At 34.1% G+C, this 16703-nt stretch overlaps 1 protein-coding gene across 3 annotated transcripts in view; it reads left to right on the forward strand.

Moving 5' to 3' along the window:
- Positions 1 to 16703, forward strand: part of Pgd (phosphogluconate dehydrogenase) — an 81580-nt gene that overhangs the window by 28200 nt on the left and 36677 nt on the right. For all 3 annotated transcript variants that reach the window (XM_035365085.2, XM_085821854.1, XM_085821856.1), the window contains one exon: positions 15443 to 15518. In XM_035365085.2, the coding sequence (XP_035220976.2) occupies positions 15443 to 15518 (76 nt within the window). The remainder of the gene's footprint in view (positions 1 to 15442; positions 15519 to 16703) is intronic.

Raw genomic sequence — 16703 nt, forward strand, 5'->3', positions numbered from 1 at the left:
AGAAAACAAGAGAGCGATTAATTTGAAACATTTATTGGACATGAATACAAATGGTGTACGACAGCTTGAATGTTACATCAGATGTTTGCAGCATCAGACGCCAGACATGCCTGACACCGACGAAACATTGATTGCCGAACATGTTCAAACACGCCGAAGTTTCTTTTATTGTAGCAGCTGCACAGGCGAGTCTTGCCACGAGATCCATTTCAGAGACAACAAGATCGTGATACACGACACTTTTAATGGCTCCCCACAAAATGAAATTAAGGCTTAATAAATCCGGTGAGCGTGGGAGTCATGGAACCGGTCCACCAACCTAATCCATCAGTGCGGGAATGATCTGTTCAAATGGCTACGAATATTCAGTCCAAAATGAACAGGCGCCCATCATGTTGGAACCACATTGTTGCGCCTCACATTTGGTGGAACATCATCAAGCAAGCCGGGAAGAGCCTGCTTCAGAAAGATTAGATAATTCATACAACATGGATGGTAAAAGGTATGACACGACTTGGCAGTCGCCGGCCAAACACGCCCATACTTTAACTTTGAAGTGTTGTTTTGCCGCGTGGCACCACGCACCGTGGGGATTTTCTTGAACCCATAAATGCTGATTGTGGTGATTGAATACGCCATCCCTATTGAATGTGGCATCCTTCATGAATAACACAGAAGCTGTGAAATTTACATCACGATCACTTTCATGCAGAAACCACTGTGTGAAACGCACACGTTCAGGATCGGGGAGCAGTAATTGAACAATTTGGAGACGAAAGGCATGGAAACTCGGCGTTCAAGACACGCTAGACACTGGTACGAGACAATCTTAACTGAGAGGCAGTATCACGTATGCTGGTTCTTGGATTGCTCTCCATCGTATCCAGCGCACTTTCTTCCCTAACAATCGAGAGAGCTTATCATAGCCTACCCTCACTTGTCCTGCCACTTCTTAATGACCCGTAGTCGCACAAATTTTGATGCAGACGGGCAAACAAACTGTGGTTGACGTTTGTCGCAGAAGCATTCTCGATAAATGCGTGCAACAGCTCGTCCATTACCCTTAGTTATTCCATACACTAAGTGCATGTCTGTAAGTGCTAAGTGCATGTTTGTATAGCGTTCCATGCTCTTTGCATGGTGCATACCGCTCGGATGAGGCAAACCTCACTTTCCACTTGCACTCTTCTGTTCAGCACCCCCTGGCGGTGTACAATGACATTTCTGGTTATGGGTTCCTATAGATTTCTTAATCCTTATGATGTGCTCTACTTCCCCCTATATATATATAACGCGGGCGCTAGCCATTTTAGGCTTTGGCGAATACTAAGGGCAGAAGCGATGGTCATTTTATTATGGAGGCACCTAATAGGCGGCCATCGTTGCCTCGTATGAAAGGACTTATGTCTTACTATAGCAGACAGCTCATGGAACTGAACAACGAAGAGAAGAAACTTTTGCTTACTCACCGAAAAATTTTTCGTTGTGGAAAGTTGCCCAAATTAAAATTGGTGAAAGGAGGAGTATTTTAAGAATCCGGATTTCGAATCAGCGTAGGTTACTTCGTTATGCAAATTTCTCCATATGTTGCTCAGTGTGATAAAGCTTCTTAACATACGATCCCTGAATTGTGAATTCGCGGGAGTAAACATAAGAGTGAGCCAATTTTCAAACACTTCTGTAATGGCTTTCCTTAAGTAACTAGGTAAATTATTTGCTTGTAGTCATTATAATATTAAGAAAAGTGGTAACTGTAATATTCATGTGAGCCACGCATAGAAAATTATTATCTTGCAACTTGTTTATAGTAAAAAAGTTATTTAGGGAACAAAATGTAATTAATTTAAGATACCTTTTTTTAATTTAAAATAAAAATGTATTCTGCTGTAACATTTCATCGCGCTTCTTCTTTTTCCTTTACAGATCATTTTACAAAGTATGAGAGGTTAGTATATATTAATTAGCAAAATTTCGTACAATATATAGATAGATGCATTAGCATTGTTGGCCCACCAGCGGCCGAGCAGTAAAACCGCTAAACACTGGTAGTTTCATTAGCACTGCTTCCTTTTCAGAGGTTGCAGTTATTGTCTTATCATTTCCTTCTATGATGTAAAAAAAAACTTAGTCGAATTCTGTATCTTGTCGGAAGTAAATTTTTTATTTGAACATGTTTAACAAATTATTGACTGTGTGCGTATCGTACTAGATCATTACTAAATAAAATATTTTCGTCTAAACCAAATGAACATTGGATGTCAACCGTGGAAACAATTATACAGTTTAAGAAATTTAAATATCTCTTTTGTAAATGAATGATAATAATTTCTAATGATTATAATGCTCTGAAAGAATGGAAGCCTTCATGGAGAATTTTCTTTTTAATTGGCTAGCATTTACGAAGGTTGGTAGGCAGACAAATTTTGGCTGTTCTCAACGGTTCACTGACGTCACTTCACTTAACGGAGGAAAGAGGATACTGCTTAGAAATAGACGATGAGCTATAAAACCCCTTCGAGCCGGATAGCGAAAACGCGCGCTTATCGCTGAGGCCGGCAGTCTTACGCGAGCGTCTCTCCAGGGCCGGGGGCTTTTTTGCTACTAAGCCTAAATCCATGAAATTTCCGAAGTATCAACGCATTGTTTAATAATGCTCTATACAGTATTTAAACGGCTTATGCTTTATATATATATATATATATATATATATATATATATATATACTTTAATTACCTTATTTCCTGTTTAAATGCATATTTTACACATTTTATTTTAATTACTCACCATTTTATGACTTTTAACATTATACATCTGAAAACTAAATATATTAGTTAAAATTCTCTTTTCGTATGAAAAATTTGAAAACAGGGATCTACACACAGTCCTACGTTACATTCCTTGCACTCGTAATAACTCATTTGCCGTTTTGGAGGATTTTTCCGGGAATGTGAACAAACGAAGCATCGTCGTCTCATTTTCTTATCAGTCTCTTCTGAACAAAGTTTTGGAAAATGTGTTTCAGTTAATCTTTCAATGTTTCAGAATCAATATCAGAATTTCAGAATCAATATCTGAAATATTTTGCATCATTTCTGCTATTTCATGCTCTGTTAAACATTTTCGACGCTTCGACATTGCAACGGTAAAAACGGAAAGAATCACGTCTAACAAGATCTAATTATTTTCTAAAAACTGAACTGCAAACCGAAATACTCAACGCTTTAGCGCATATAAAACTTCTACTTACAATAAACAACTACCACGTGCGAATAAAATGCGATTTAAAGAGACGTCATAGATCACGCCATTCGGACACATTTAGTTCCCCTTTTGTTTATATAATCAAAAACACGTGTATGTGAGTCATGTTTCTCTCATTTCGAGTAGAAGGTCTAATGTACATGTATCTGAAACCATATGGACATACAGTGCCATCTTGTGGCAGAAATTATAGTTTCTAAAACGTTCCAGGGTACTGGCACAAATATGTGACAGTCTGTAGTAAACGGGAAAATGCTCTGGCACGCCTGCGTGTCGGCCGGTAGGCGAGTGTGTTCGTTGCTGGCACGTAGACGTGACAGTCGGCGCGAAGGGGTTAACGTCAATGATTTCTGGCTAAGAAGAGCAAACCTTGATATTTACGTTACACATGATGAAAGCCACGAAAACTTATACATGCAGCATACTCATTCCAATTCCGTTACCCTTTTGTAATTTCGAACTTTGTATTTTGAGCTTAAATTACTGCTCTTTCGTGGTTTAATCGTACTGCTTGTAATGGGTCTATCTTTTTGATAAAAATATTACGCTGAAAACGCTTATTATGAATTGAAATAGTCCAAAATGCCTATTATGATTGTCTTACTGCATTTTTTGAGTTAAAATGACAGAGAGAACCCTTTTATAGTCAATTGTTTCCTGATTATTGTATTCGCTGAGGGGAAAAAAAAAAAAAAAAAACTTATTAGGCAGCACACAAATAATTGCTGTGTACTAAGAAACATAACACATGAGCACGTTATGTAAATTGGTAACTTGATATAATATGCTTGAAAATGAGAAGACTAAGCTTGTACACATTTCTAATGTCAAAGTTCAAAGGGAAATAATATTTCTTCTCCTTGTACTTAGCCTCGAGTGCTTTGCCCGTTTGCCAATCTACCGAAGAGAAATAATGCCTTTGTAGAGGACTTTCTAACGAAAAACTAGCTCGAATTCATGTTTTACTTGGAAAGCCACGAAAATCAACCCGTTCACCTGGATTCGAACTGAGATCGAACTACCAGTATTCAGCTGTCTTAACTATTCGATCACTGGTGAGACATAGAAAGGTAAGAAGCGTTTAATGCTCATAGCCAGTGAATGAAAACTAAATTTACTAGAGTTAATGTTATGCAAAATAAAGCAATGGGTAGATCAACAGCGACAAAATAGGAAGCGTCCGGAAATTGGGGGAGGGGGGTTCTGCGATTTATTTTCTTGGTATAGAAGTTTTTGTTGTGCTCTCCATCTTCTCTACATACAATAAAAGAAAGAGTCTGTCTCTGTGTGTGTGTCTTCCGTTCGCGTTGCGCGTAAGCTAATAGACCCACGGCTACGAAATTTGGTATATATGTGCATCTAGACAAGAGCCAGTGCACCTCAAAGTGATTTTTTCGAAATTCGAATTTTTTTAATTTTATGTTTTGGGACGAAACCGCGTCATTTTGAGACATAATGGGCTATACGAAAGGGAAACTTTACACACTCCATTTTTACATCATCATGAAACGTAGGCACTTAGCTATTTTACGAAATTCCTTTTGTAAAAAAAGTCTTCTCACATCTTTAAAAATGTGATTCTGGCAACAATTTTCCTGTCTTATTGTTGTTGATAGATTTTTGATGAAATCGCATCATTTTGAATAGTTTCATTCTTTTAGAAATATGAGTTTGGCAACAATTTTTCATCCTATTTCTTATGTCACTGTTTTTAAGAGATTGGCATATTTCATTGTCATTTTTATATCTAAATAATACATTTTTATTGATTTTTTTTGATAAAGTTGTTCTGCAGAGTAAAATTCTGCGCGGAATTATATGTTTTTTGAGTTGCTTTCGTGTTATTTTTTGCTTATTTCCCTGTTTGTAAGATATTGAAAAGTTTTGCGTGATTTTTTTCCTTCAACGGAAAGTTGGTTAATTTTTTTATTAGGATAATTAATATTTGTATTAAGGGATATAGCTTATTTCATTGTAATTTTTTCACTTGGAAATATAAGATGTAATATCATTAATTATACTTTGCTTTTCAGATTTTTTTTTTTTTTTTTTTTTGTGTGTGTGTGTGTGTGTGTGTGTGTGTGTGTTCTTTTATGTTATTTATTGCTCATTTCACTGTTTTTAAGATATTGAAAAGTATTAAGGGATATTGCTTATTTCATTGTAATTTTGGTATACGTAATAACTTTTTTTATGAAGTTGTTCTGCAGAATAAAATTCTACGCGGTTTGTAAATTTAACGTTTGGTCTTCCCTTCAGCCATTTTTCCGGTACATTTAAAAGCCAGACGAAGGCTGGCAGCGAAGCTGCTAGTCTGTTATAAAAAATGAAATCAAATGTTTTACAAATGAATGTCTCTAGAAATGCCTTAAAAAACAGTCGACGGCAGACATACTGATTATAGCCCTTATATGCTTTATTGTCTTCAGTTACCACCTGTTATATGAGTAATGCGTGGTTTAATTTTGATTATGGCAAAGCAGTCGATAGCTGTCTGCTCTAAGAAAAAAGGAATGCATTTAAGGAGGACTTTCCTAATATAAACTGATTCGCATTTATGTTACACATGCGGAAAACTATAAAAACGCCATATGCAGCCAACCCGTTTGCTGAGAAGAAGATAATTAATGTTACTATACATTCCCCCCCAAAACTATTGGACTTATACATCTGCATTATATTACGTTTAATATATGAATTTAAGAAATAAAATACATTATATAAGGTCAGCACGGTATTGTATAATGTTTTGTTTCCGCTTTGCTCAGTAAAGGACGTAATGTTGAATCCAGCTCAGAACATGTCCCCCCCCCCTCAGAATGCGCATTTGAAACATAGCCCGTCCGCTCTTTACGAAATATTTTATATTTGCCACCTATCACTACCTTCCTTTTTTTAATGAAAAGTATTTTTGTATGGATTTTGTCATACGACTTTATAATGACTGTATTGTATAATGTATACAGTCATTATCAAGTCAACTGTATAATGCACTTTATAACGACTGTATAATGTATCCACGTGCTTTTCTCTGAAGTAATATAAAATTATTTCAATCACTTAATCATCAAACCGTGTCCGCTTTTTCATCTACAGTACCTGATTTTTAATTGAAAATAAAATTCTGTTAAAACAAAAGTTATAATTCTGTGATTGACATTAAATTATAAAACAAAACACGTGAAGAAAAATGCGCTTTATACCTTTCGTTTTTATTAAATACTAGCGAAGTACCCGATGCCATTTAAGTTAGATTGATAGTAATGCATCTAACAATAGAGAGAATGATACCGCTGTAATCCTTCTCTAATAACGATACAAAAAATACCATTGATTTAATCATGCATTTTTCAGTTTGATGCGATATGGAACCCACATAAACAATTTCGATAGAAAAATAAGCTAATTCTCTCTCATTATATCACCAACAACGGCACGCAGTTTTTAATGATTTTCGTCTTTCTAAATGGTCGTAAAAGCTCAAATTTCATCCAATGTTTCACCTGTATTCAGTTTTAGTCAATTAAATGTGGCAAAAATTTGATCATAATTGATCAGAAATCAAAAACACGAACAAAGAAAGACATTTGACTGAATTATTAGCGAACAAACAAACAGTTTTTTCTTTATATATATATTTTGAATGAAAAAGAGGTTTAATATTTTTATTTTTAAAATAGGTTACTCGTAATTTTTCAATATTAGAAGATATTAATTTTCGTAAATTATACGTTATTAATGCTGTTCGACTTAATATCATTTTCTTAGTGTCCTTAATTTTTTTAGCTTTCTAGGTAAACTCTCATTTTCTTTTCAAGCAACCGCTTCCTACACTTTGTATGATATGCAGTTTTGATTCTTTTAGTGTTTATCAGTTTCTAAACTAGTTCTGCCAAGTGTCCGTTTTCGGAAATTGCTGATTCTGCAGTGCGTTTCGCTATCAGCCATGCATGGAAATTGCTGTTCGTTTCGAAATTCTCGAGTGAATTATCGGCTAATATATTCACAGTTAAATATCATTTTTCATATGTGGATTAGCATTGCATAATATGCTTATTAGTTCAAAGTCTGCCGAGCATAATGGCATTATATTCGCTTCATTATTGCCTTCTCAGTTCTCTGATCTTTGTAAGCCCAGCTAAAATGTGCAATTATGCAAAGGAATTTTTCTTTACCAGTTACCATACATACTGAATTCCTAATTTGAAAATTTGAAACGCGGCAGGAGAGTGTATATCGGTAGAATGTTACATAACAAGAATAATTTCGTTTTATTAGAATATTTATATTTATAAATTTGAGCAAATATGCATAAAGGACGTTATGTTGTCCACTTGCCCTAGTTCTAAATTGTATTCTTAAATATCTCGATAATTAATTTTGAGATAATTTTATCTGTGATAGAATATGGTTCACGTCGTTGACGCCCATTATCACGTCAAAGATAATGTGTTTGCATTTTTTATTTATGAAGTTTTTCCTCTTTCGGGCAGCAGGTGCCCTGAATTCTTAGTCTTACTTTCAGTCGGAATAGAATGATTTCACCTCTTCTTTATTGACTCATCTTTATTTTAAGTTTTAAATTTTTTGTTTATTTCTTTTTATTTTTCATTCCATAATGCTTAATCCCTCATTGTATACATTTATTCTTCTTGAATTATGTTTTAATTTGTGGTACCCGTATTCTATTCCCTCTGTCATTAAAGTGTAATTTTGTTTTTTAACCTATTTGTTGCATTATGCTTTTCAGCTTGCAGTTTTGTTTCAAATAAAGTGTGACTGACATTTTTTCCGGCGAGTTGTATGTTACAGATTGTCACTGTAACAACATAAACTCATTATTGATCTTCTAGAAATATTATTTTTCGAATGTCAAGTAAAAGTCATAAATGTTTTCGTTTGCAATGATACAGTTATATACCTCTCTCTATAGTTTTACTGCACTTCAAAATGGGTACCTTTTTCGCTTACCGAAACTAAATGTTTTTCTCTTTTTTTCTCGTTTTTGAGTAAAAATGGGAAAATATTTTCCGTGTTTGTTTGTTTTGTGCAGTGACCGAAGAAAATATGGCTATCGTAAAGAAGCAGGTAGTTTTTGCGGATATTTTTATTATCTGCGAAAAGCTGAGCTAGATGAAAAATGTAAGTAATCAAGCATAATATTCTCATATTTCTAGGTTTTCGTATATATGAGAATATACGACAAATCTCGGTATGCTGCTCCGACAAGCAAGCTTTGAAATTTTATGTGTAATGATTTGATTGACAGATCTACAACCTCTTTTCTTTTCCTAATACGGTAGCCTTAGTATTTCTCACTACTTAGTTTAACACAGTTTCATAACTATTACCATATCTAGATTTTGAAGTATGCTCACTTCATTTTCCCAATTTGGGAATGGGAAACTAAATTGTGTATACATGGTTATTTCTATGGTTTGTTAAATGCAGTGTGGCTATAACTAAAGAAACTGTATTCAGACTTTTATAGAGCCGGTCTTTTTGACGTATTCCGTTGAAACTTGGTATATCGTAGTTGCGAACGCTCCAGGTTTTTCATCACATCCTGTGTTACGTCAACATTTAGTGTCCTGATAGATATCAAATCTCCCGTTTTTTTTTTTTAATTTTTAGGCTTTACTGAGGAAAATATTTCCGAGCAATAAATGAAATTCATTGAATTAATGGAACTTAAATTAGACACATTCCCTCATTTCTAATGATTTTCAGAATATTTTTTCTTATTCAGTTTTATTTCATTTGAATTGTAATTTTTTTCTTATTACATTTTATCGATTTTGCTCTTATTAAATTTAATTTGACCTGAGTTGTCTTACTATGCTGTAATCATTTGTAGATTTTTATATGACGATTCAAGCAACATTTGGTCAATTAATATTTGATTTAATTTTGTTTACATCAGTATATGGTACGTTACTAAGTGTACTAAGTTTTAACAAAAATACTTACTAAGTACATTAATTATTAATTTTGTCATGTTATTTAAAAGTTCTCCGATAAATAAAAGTTTCAAAAAATTAAATAATTAAAATGGCGAAAGAACATACAGTTTAAAGTATCAAATTAAATACTAATACATTTTTCATCAGAACTAAATTACAAATAGTTCAGTAACCTAAATCATACAATATAAAGTGAATTAATTTGGTTGTAAGTTTCATGACACATAAAATTACAACCAAATTTAATGCACTTTATAATGCGTGGTAAAGTCAATTTGGAGTTCCTTTGAAAAATATTTCTGTTTCTCCCTCTTTTCTCGCAAAAAAGCTTCCTTTTTTCAAGGTTCGCTGCTGTGGTTTATACCAGTGGTAGTCAAACTTTATGGCAATTGGACCCCATAAAAGTTTATACGATCCCAATCAGAACGTCGACCCTCAGTTATATACCGCCAATTCAGATGTTTTAGGATTTTTATCCACCTTGCGACTCCTCTTTAAATTTTCATGACCCCCAAATGGGATCCCGACGCATAGTATGTACATTATATGGACACTAGGGGAAAGGATACTTCAACAGAAAATAACTTCAAATTTCGACTAATAGATGACGCTTTGCATCCAATGTAGAAAGGACGTTATGCAAATTAGAAACTGTTTAAAATGCCAATGCCGTAAAATCATTCTTCATTGTGCCTGTAGGAAGAAATATCGACCTTTACTATTCGAGTAATTTTATCAGAATTGCAGTAATAGTTTAGCCGCACTGCGAGAATATCGGCAGGCCTGCGAGAAGGGTTTTTGTTGAAGAATGATTTGAAAAAGGTGATTGCTAGATCTGAAGAGACTGGAGAATTGAGTGTGCTGCCAGGAAGAGGAGGGAAACAGATTTCAAATGAACTTGAAAGGTGTTGCTGTGGTTGACAGTGTCCTTTTCCCGATATTCTTTGATAAGTGTTCGAGTGGTGTCTTGTAATTTGTCTAACCTTATTTATGGTACGAAAGTTCTGCTATTTAAAGTTGTATGCATTCAAGATCCACATGAATGCCTTCGTGGTGTAATGATCAGCACACTCGGCGCGTATTCGAGTGATCCGATGCTCGAGTCCCGGCGAGGGCATTGCACTTCCATTTAAATACATGTAAATTTTCATATTTTTGTGTTTAGCTCATCGCTTATATTATTGTGTTTACATTCTACTTATGCTTATTCCTGCTACGTTAGAAAGGCCTTTGAAACATCGTTTGAACTCAGTGAAAATTTTACTACACATGACGTACAACTACCTTTCGCTAAGTTTATCACTCCAAAGACTATTCATTGAATGCTGATGTCACATGACTTCCAAACTTTAATCAGTCCTTAAAAGGATTCAAATGTAATTCTGTATTTATTGTATATAATTCGTTTTCTTTTCTTTCCATTGTTATCTATTACTGCATTACGAATGTTCCTGTATTTCCATGTATTTATCACCGCATTTGATTCCAGATCATTTGGTATTTTTAAGGACTCTGCCTTATTGTACGCAGTGGTAACTTTCCTGATCACATGACCAGCGACAGCCATTCGCTAAGCTTCCTCAGCAAAGCTTATTTATTGGCTCACGCAATCACATGACTTTTCTCGCCTTTGAACGCTGAAAATGAATATGAGAATGGATTTTTATGAAGCTCAAATGCATAATTACTCATTTATTCTTTTAGGCCAACCAGCGGCCGAGTGGTAAAATCGCTGAACACTGGTAGTTCGGTCCGAGGTTCGAATCCCGCGAACGGGCTGGCTGCATGGGCGTTTTCGTGGTTTTCCCCATGTGTAACGTGTATACGAGCCAGTTTCCTTTAGAAAGTCCTCCACGAAGGCGTCTCTCCCTTTAGGCGGACAGCCCTCGAGCCTTTACCATAAACACACACATTTATTCTTTTATATTTTTGTCATATTTCTTTATGTACCCGTTTTGTTTTTTACCTGCTTTTGAACTGCAAGCCATGTTTCTCATTGTCGACTTGTTGCAGTATCACATAACCTTTCATGACCAACCACCATGAGCGCTTTCTCATTGATGGAACCAGCTCACGTGACCTTTAACCCCACCAGTTCCAGATTCTCTCTCGAGGCCCCTGTTCTAACATCGCAGCAGAAAGCTCCATCATGGTAAACAACTGATAGTACTTCTCTCGATACCCCAACATCACTTCCGTCTTTCGGGAACCAGTTTTCACCGATATGTCATATAATCATGTGCTGGTTACGGCTGTATTTCAACAGAACTGATAACGTCGCCCTAGCGCGATAAATCAGTTGCAATTCAATACTGGTATTGGTAGATCCACATGATGCCCAAAACTTCACCTTCAAAACCGCATCAACACATAGTCTTCACTTGCCGGTTTTTCCGAGAATAACCGTTGATAGTGCAGAGCTCTGGAACATTGTAGTTAGACGAGGAGCATTTTTCCCTTAACGGAGTAATGACTATCAGAATTGTCGCGTATAGAGTACTGCAAATCTCAGTGTTGTACATGTGCATTCTGATTCTGCGACAGTATGGTGTTTCACTGCTGAATTCATTTTTGGTCCCCTTTTTCTCTTAGCGGAGCACTTCTCAAGATCTTGAAAGATGTACAGTCACGAACACCAGTTACTGCGAACTTTTACGACACTAAGTCATCCTCGTCTTTCATGAGTGTGTTGTCTTCATGCGAGATTGTGCAGCATCCCATATTGGCTGATAAGTGAAGGACCTGCTTTATGCCACTTTGGAGATGATCGAGTAATTTCGATGTTTCTGAACGCCTTGCTTCGTCGCTGTCTGTGTTTGAATCCCTGTGACTTCTGGTTGTGGTGATTCCAGAAAGATTGCATTCATGGAGAAAGCATATAGACTCTGCCTGAATTGAAAGGAAACATAACACGCCTTGTCATTGCAAATTCCTCAAGAAATCCTTCGCTATTGTTGAACATGTTATAACGGCTTTGAACATGTAATTGACGCACAGGGAATACTCATTGAACAAATGCTGTGATTAAAATTTTATTTTTCCTATTTTTCTTATTCTTTATGCTGTACCTTTTCACTTGGTGATATTTATTTGAACTATGTTTTATTGCAGATTTCTTTTTTCCGTGATCCTTATAACAAATACATCCAAGTTTCAACAAAATACGTCAACCAGAATGGACTCTTCATAGGCAGAGTAGCGTCAGTTTAATTATAATCACCTTGTAATATGAAACTAATTCCAAAAAGTTTCGTTTTTTAAGGGCTTCTTTGGAAAACTACTTTTCTTTCGTCGTAACTTGTTTGCAGGATCGTTTTCTGTGACTCGTTAATTTGTGAAAAATAAATTGTATTGGGGCCTCTTTTTTTTTTTTTTTTTTTTTTTTTCCCAGCAGAATGAGGCTGGCTGCATTTCAACATTTTCCCATTCTTAGTCCTCTTCGACATATGCAAAAATTTGAATAAAACCAGGTGTATTTGAAATTCTCTCTTTTTTTTTCTATTGTAGTTTCATGCCTGTTTCTTTATATTTTAAAACGTGGCACTGATATCCAAAAATTATATTTTTAATTGATAAAAATTAGTAAATTTAAATGTTACCCGAATTTTCCACAATTAGTTATTGCATATATCTATATTATTACTTAATCGTATGTGAATGTAAATAAAAATTAAAAATACCATCTTATTCTCATAACAAATGTATCCCATTGTGCTTTTTGGCCTTCAAAAAGTGGTTTTGCGTGTAATATACTTTTACTTTTTAATCTACGCGGTGAAGAGGAAAGAAAAGGGAAGTTCCGTTGAGATAATGGTACCTTTCATCCGTATTGTATGTCCTTGATTTTTTTTTTTTTTTTAATCGTCTATGAATGTGATGTCTTTTCAGGAAATAGCAAACCTGATTTCGTGACGGAGTTGAATTCTGTGCGAAACACTACACAGGATGCTCGAAACAAATGACTTCTCCTTTTTATTTCCTTAAATATTGATTCTAGACGTATACTACTAATAAAAGAGTTTTTTCCCCAATTAGGTAGAAAATTTTATAAAAGCACTCTCAATTCTGTAGGTGTTGGATGAGAGATATTCCCCCCCCTTTTCTCATAAAATTAAAATTCTAATTTTTAAAATAATCATTATATTTTAAATGATTGGAAGGGAATCCGCATTTTGATATGAAAGTTCACTAGGATACGCATGATAAATATTTTCAGAAGAGCAGTTACTTATTAAATTAAAAAAAACGCTGTATTACTCAGAGCAGGACTATTAATCGCTAATGTGCATAACCAGCATTTTGCTTTGTAGCTGGTTCCTAAATTTGTTCGTGAATCTGAGTTGATATGCGAAAAATACCCAGTTCATATAATTAGATCTGGAATATCTCCACGAATTTTGCTCATAAAAGGTACGGAAATTTTTGTTTTTAGCTACGTAAAGTATAATGAGTTTTTTATTATACAATTTCTTGTCTATGAAGACTAGATAAAAGTTATATTTCTTCTTTATAGAAATCTCTCCGTTAATAGAGTTGAGACTGCTTTCAGAAATGACATTATCAGAACATTGATAAACAGATGGATAATTTTTAAAAAATTTCGAAATTTTATGAGTAGCAAATGATTTTGCCTATCAAAAATGATACGAGGTTGGCGGTAATTATGTTGAAAAGCATTGCATATCTAAATACTAAATATCGTACGGGAGAATTAATTATTTTTCTACATTATTTCTATGTGATTAGGAGGACTTTTTGACATCTCATCTCCGGAATATAATAAAGAAGTGGAAAATTACTGCGAAATCTTTGAAAACTATGTTGTAATTTTTTTAAACTGTTTATGTGGAAATGAATTGCTGGATATTTCATGAGAGGACAGGCGTAATATGTGATTAATATTAGACAATCGTATATTAACCCTATGGAGGAATTTAGACATCAGTGTTTAAATTCTTTTCCTGGTTGCCGGTACTTCTGCTATGCAGTATCCATATGTATCATCCTCTCTACCATACTAAATCATTTTTAATTAACCTGGTCTTTTCTGTATTTTTATTGTTTCTAAACAATTTATAATAAGCGGCATCAAATTCTTTCGTTAATCGTAAAGTAATTTTATTATTGTCATCTGATAAAGTTCTGTTTTCTTCAGCTTTTAAGTCGTAATAATCTACGTTTTAAATATTGTAACGTTAATAGAGTTGAGACTGCTTTCAGAAATGACAATGAAATCTGGAAAGTGTCTGCAATAATATATGCAAATAAATTTAAACTAAATGTTTAGTTTAAATTTATTTGCTTATATTTATTGCAGACACTTTCGTGTTTGTTTTGCCGCTTATTTTTGCACTTGAAAGTAATTAGGGTACTGATTATTTAAAACACACCAGAAGTATTTGAAATATTTTGAACGTGATAAAAAGGCAGTTTAAAAACCATCTTGATAAGTTTTCAAATACTGTGCGAATTAGAATTAAAATATAATATTCAGGATTTTGAAGAAACAAAGTTCGGAATTAAAAACTAAAATGTAAACTGAAATGACATTCATATTTTCAGTAGATTTCCAAATTTTATTTTTAAGACTGTGTAAGAGACATTAGGTTATTTTGAAGCAGGAAAGAGGAAAAATGAGCAATGCCCTCACCGGGAATCGAACCATGGACATCTCGAATACGCCGAGCGTGCAGACCACTACACCACAAAGGCACGCTAAGAAGGCGGGAGAAATACCGTATATTAGGATACCCAATCGCCAAATCCTGGTGGTGAAGAGTCATCATTCACCAACTTTAGTTCGGGCGCCACGGTAGAAACATTAGGTTATTTCAAATCAGGAAAGTTGAAAAATGAATTTATTGCCCTCGCCGAGAATCGAATCACGGATCTCTCAAATACGCGCCGAGCGTGCAGACCACTACACCATGAAGGCACAAGAAATACCTTATAACTGTAATTTAAGTCATAACATTTACTGTCAAATATTGTTTTTTATATGTAATGAATTTTAAAAACTTTCTTCCATATTGTATTCTATGTGAAAGAGTGATATAATTCATTATTGTAGTGCATTGGCTTTAGAGTATTATTGTAGTGCATTGGCTTTGTTACCGAAATTTACTTTGGAAATAAATAATGCAAGCAATTTTTCCCTACTGCATATTCTGTTTATGTAGATTTTCAAATTATTTTAATTTCTGCATTTTTATTTCTAGAGCTGACATAGGCCTCATTGGGCTTGCAGTTATGGGTCAAAATCTCATCCTAAACATGAATGATCATGGATTTGTGGTAAGAACGTATTTATAATAATCTGTGCTTATTCTCTCTTATTTTCATGTGGAATGAAGATAGCTTGACATCTTAATGTTTCTACTATGTATAATTTTGTTACAAATTTGCTTCATGTGACAAATTTTGATTTTTTTTTAATAATAAATGAGAAAAGAACAATGGGCATTGTAAAGTCTATGCATTATTGTTTTTAAACAAATTATTTTCATTATTTTAATATAATATTAATGCAATGATTGACTAATGTTTAATTTATTTAATTAATGAGATATTTGTTTCCTAGCTCTTTCACTTAGTTTTTGCAAGTCGATCTCAATGCATGTATTTGCACATCGTATTGATGTTGCAGGTTTTCGTCCTTTAGGTTTGAGCGCGATTTATCTTTAATACATTTCATTTTCGAAAAAAAAAAAATGATTTGCAGGTGTAAGTTGATCCAGAAGCACTCACTAATTTTTGTGCCAGATCTCTCAATTTGGAAATTTTTTTTGTGGTGGAAGTGTTATAAAAATCTATTTTTAATTGTGATATTTCAAAAATGAGTTTTAATTCATTATTGCATTGTAAGTCAATCAGTAGTTCCATTTAAAGATATTCTGAGGCCATCTGGACATTGATATGGAAGGGAGATGAATATATTTCAGATAATTTTTTTGTATTTGTCTAAATTAGCGAAACGACTCTCAAAAGTAGCTGCAAGTTTGCTTACTTCTTTTGCATATTTGATGTAATTGATACATTTTGAATTTTTTAATTCTTTCATCAATGGAAAGTGTTGAACATTATTATTTTTCAACTGAGATTCATATAACAATAATTTCTTCTAAAATGCTTTGATGTGATTAAATGCATCGATTATTAAATTATCTTTTCCTTGAATTGATGTATTTAATTGAGTTTTTTGATGATATCTATTAAAAAGCATGAATCCAGTAACTATTCATCATTTCTTAATTCTGGTACTGATCCATGCTTGTCATTCACAAACAAGTCAATTTCTTGATGTAACTCATAAAATCACTGTACACATCTTCTACAACTCAAACATCTGACACGACTGAAGTATACAACGTCAGCATATTGACAATCTAATTCTTTTAGGAACTCCTTAAATTGTTGATGCGGAAGTGCATGTGATTGAATGTAATTCACTACTTGCGCAACATGATTCATCGATAATAC

This window comes from Stegodyphus dumicola, chromosome 8, assembly GCF_044657685.1.
Source record: "Stegodyphus dumicola isolate Sdum_Otavi_A_Nest chromosome 8, ASM4465768v1".
NCBI classification, from domain to species: Eukaryota; Metazoa; Arthropoda; class Arachnida; order Araneae; family Eresidae; genus Stegodyphus; species Stegodyphus dumicola.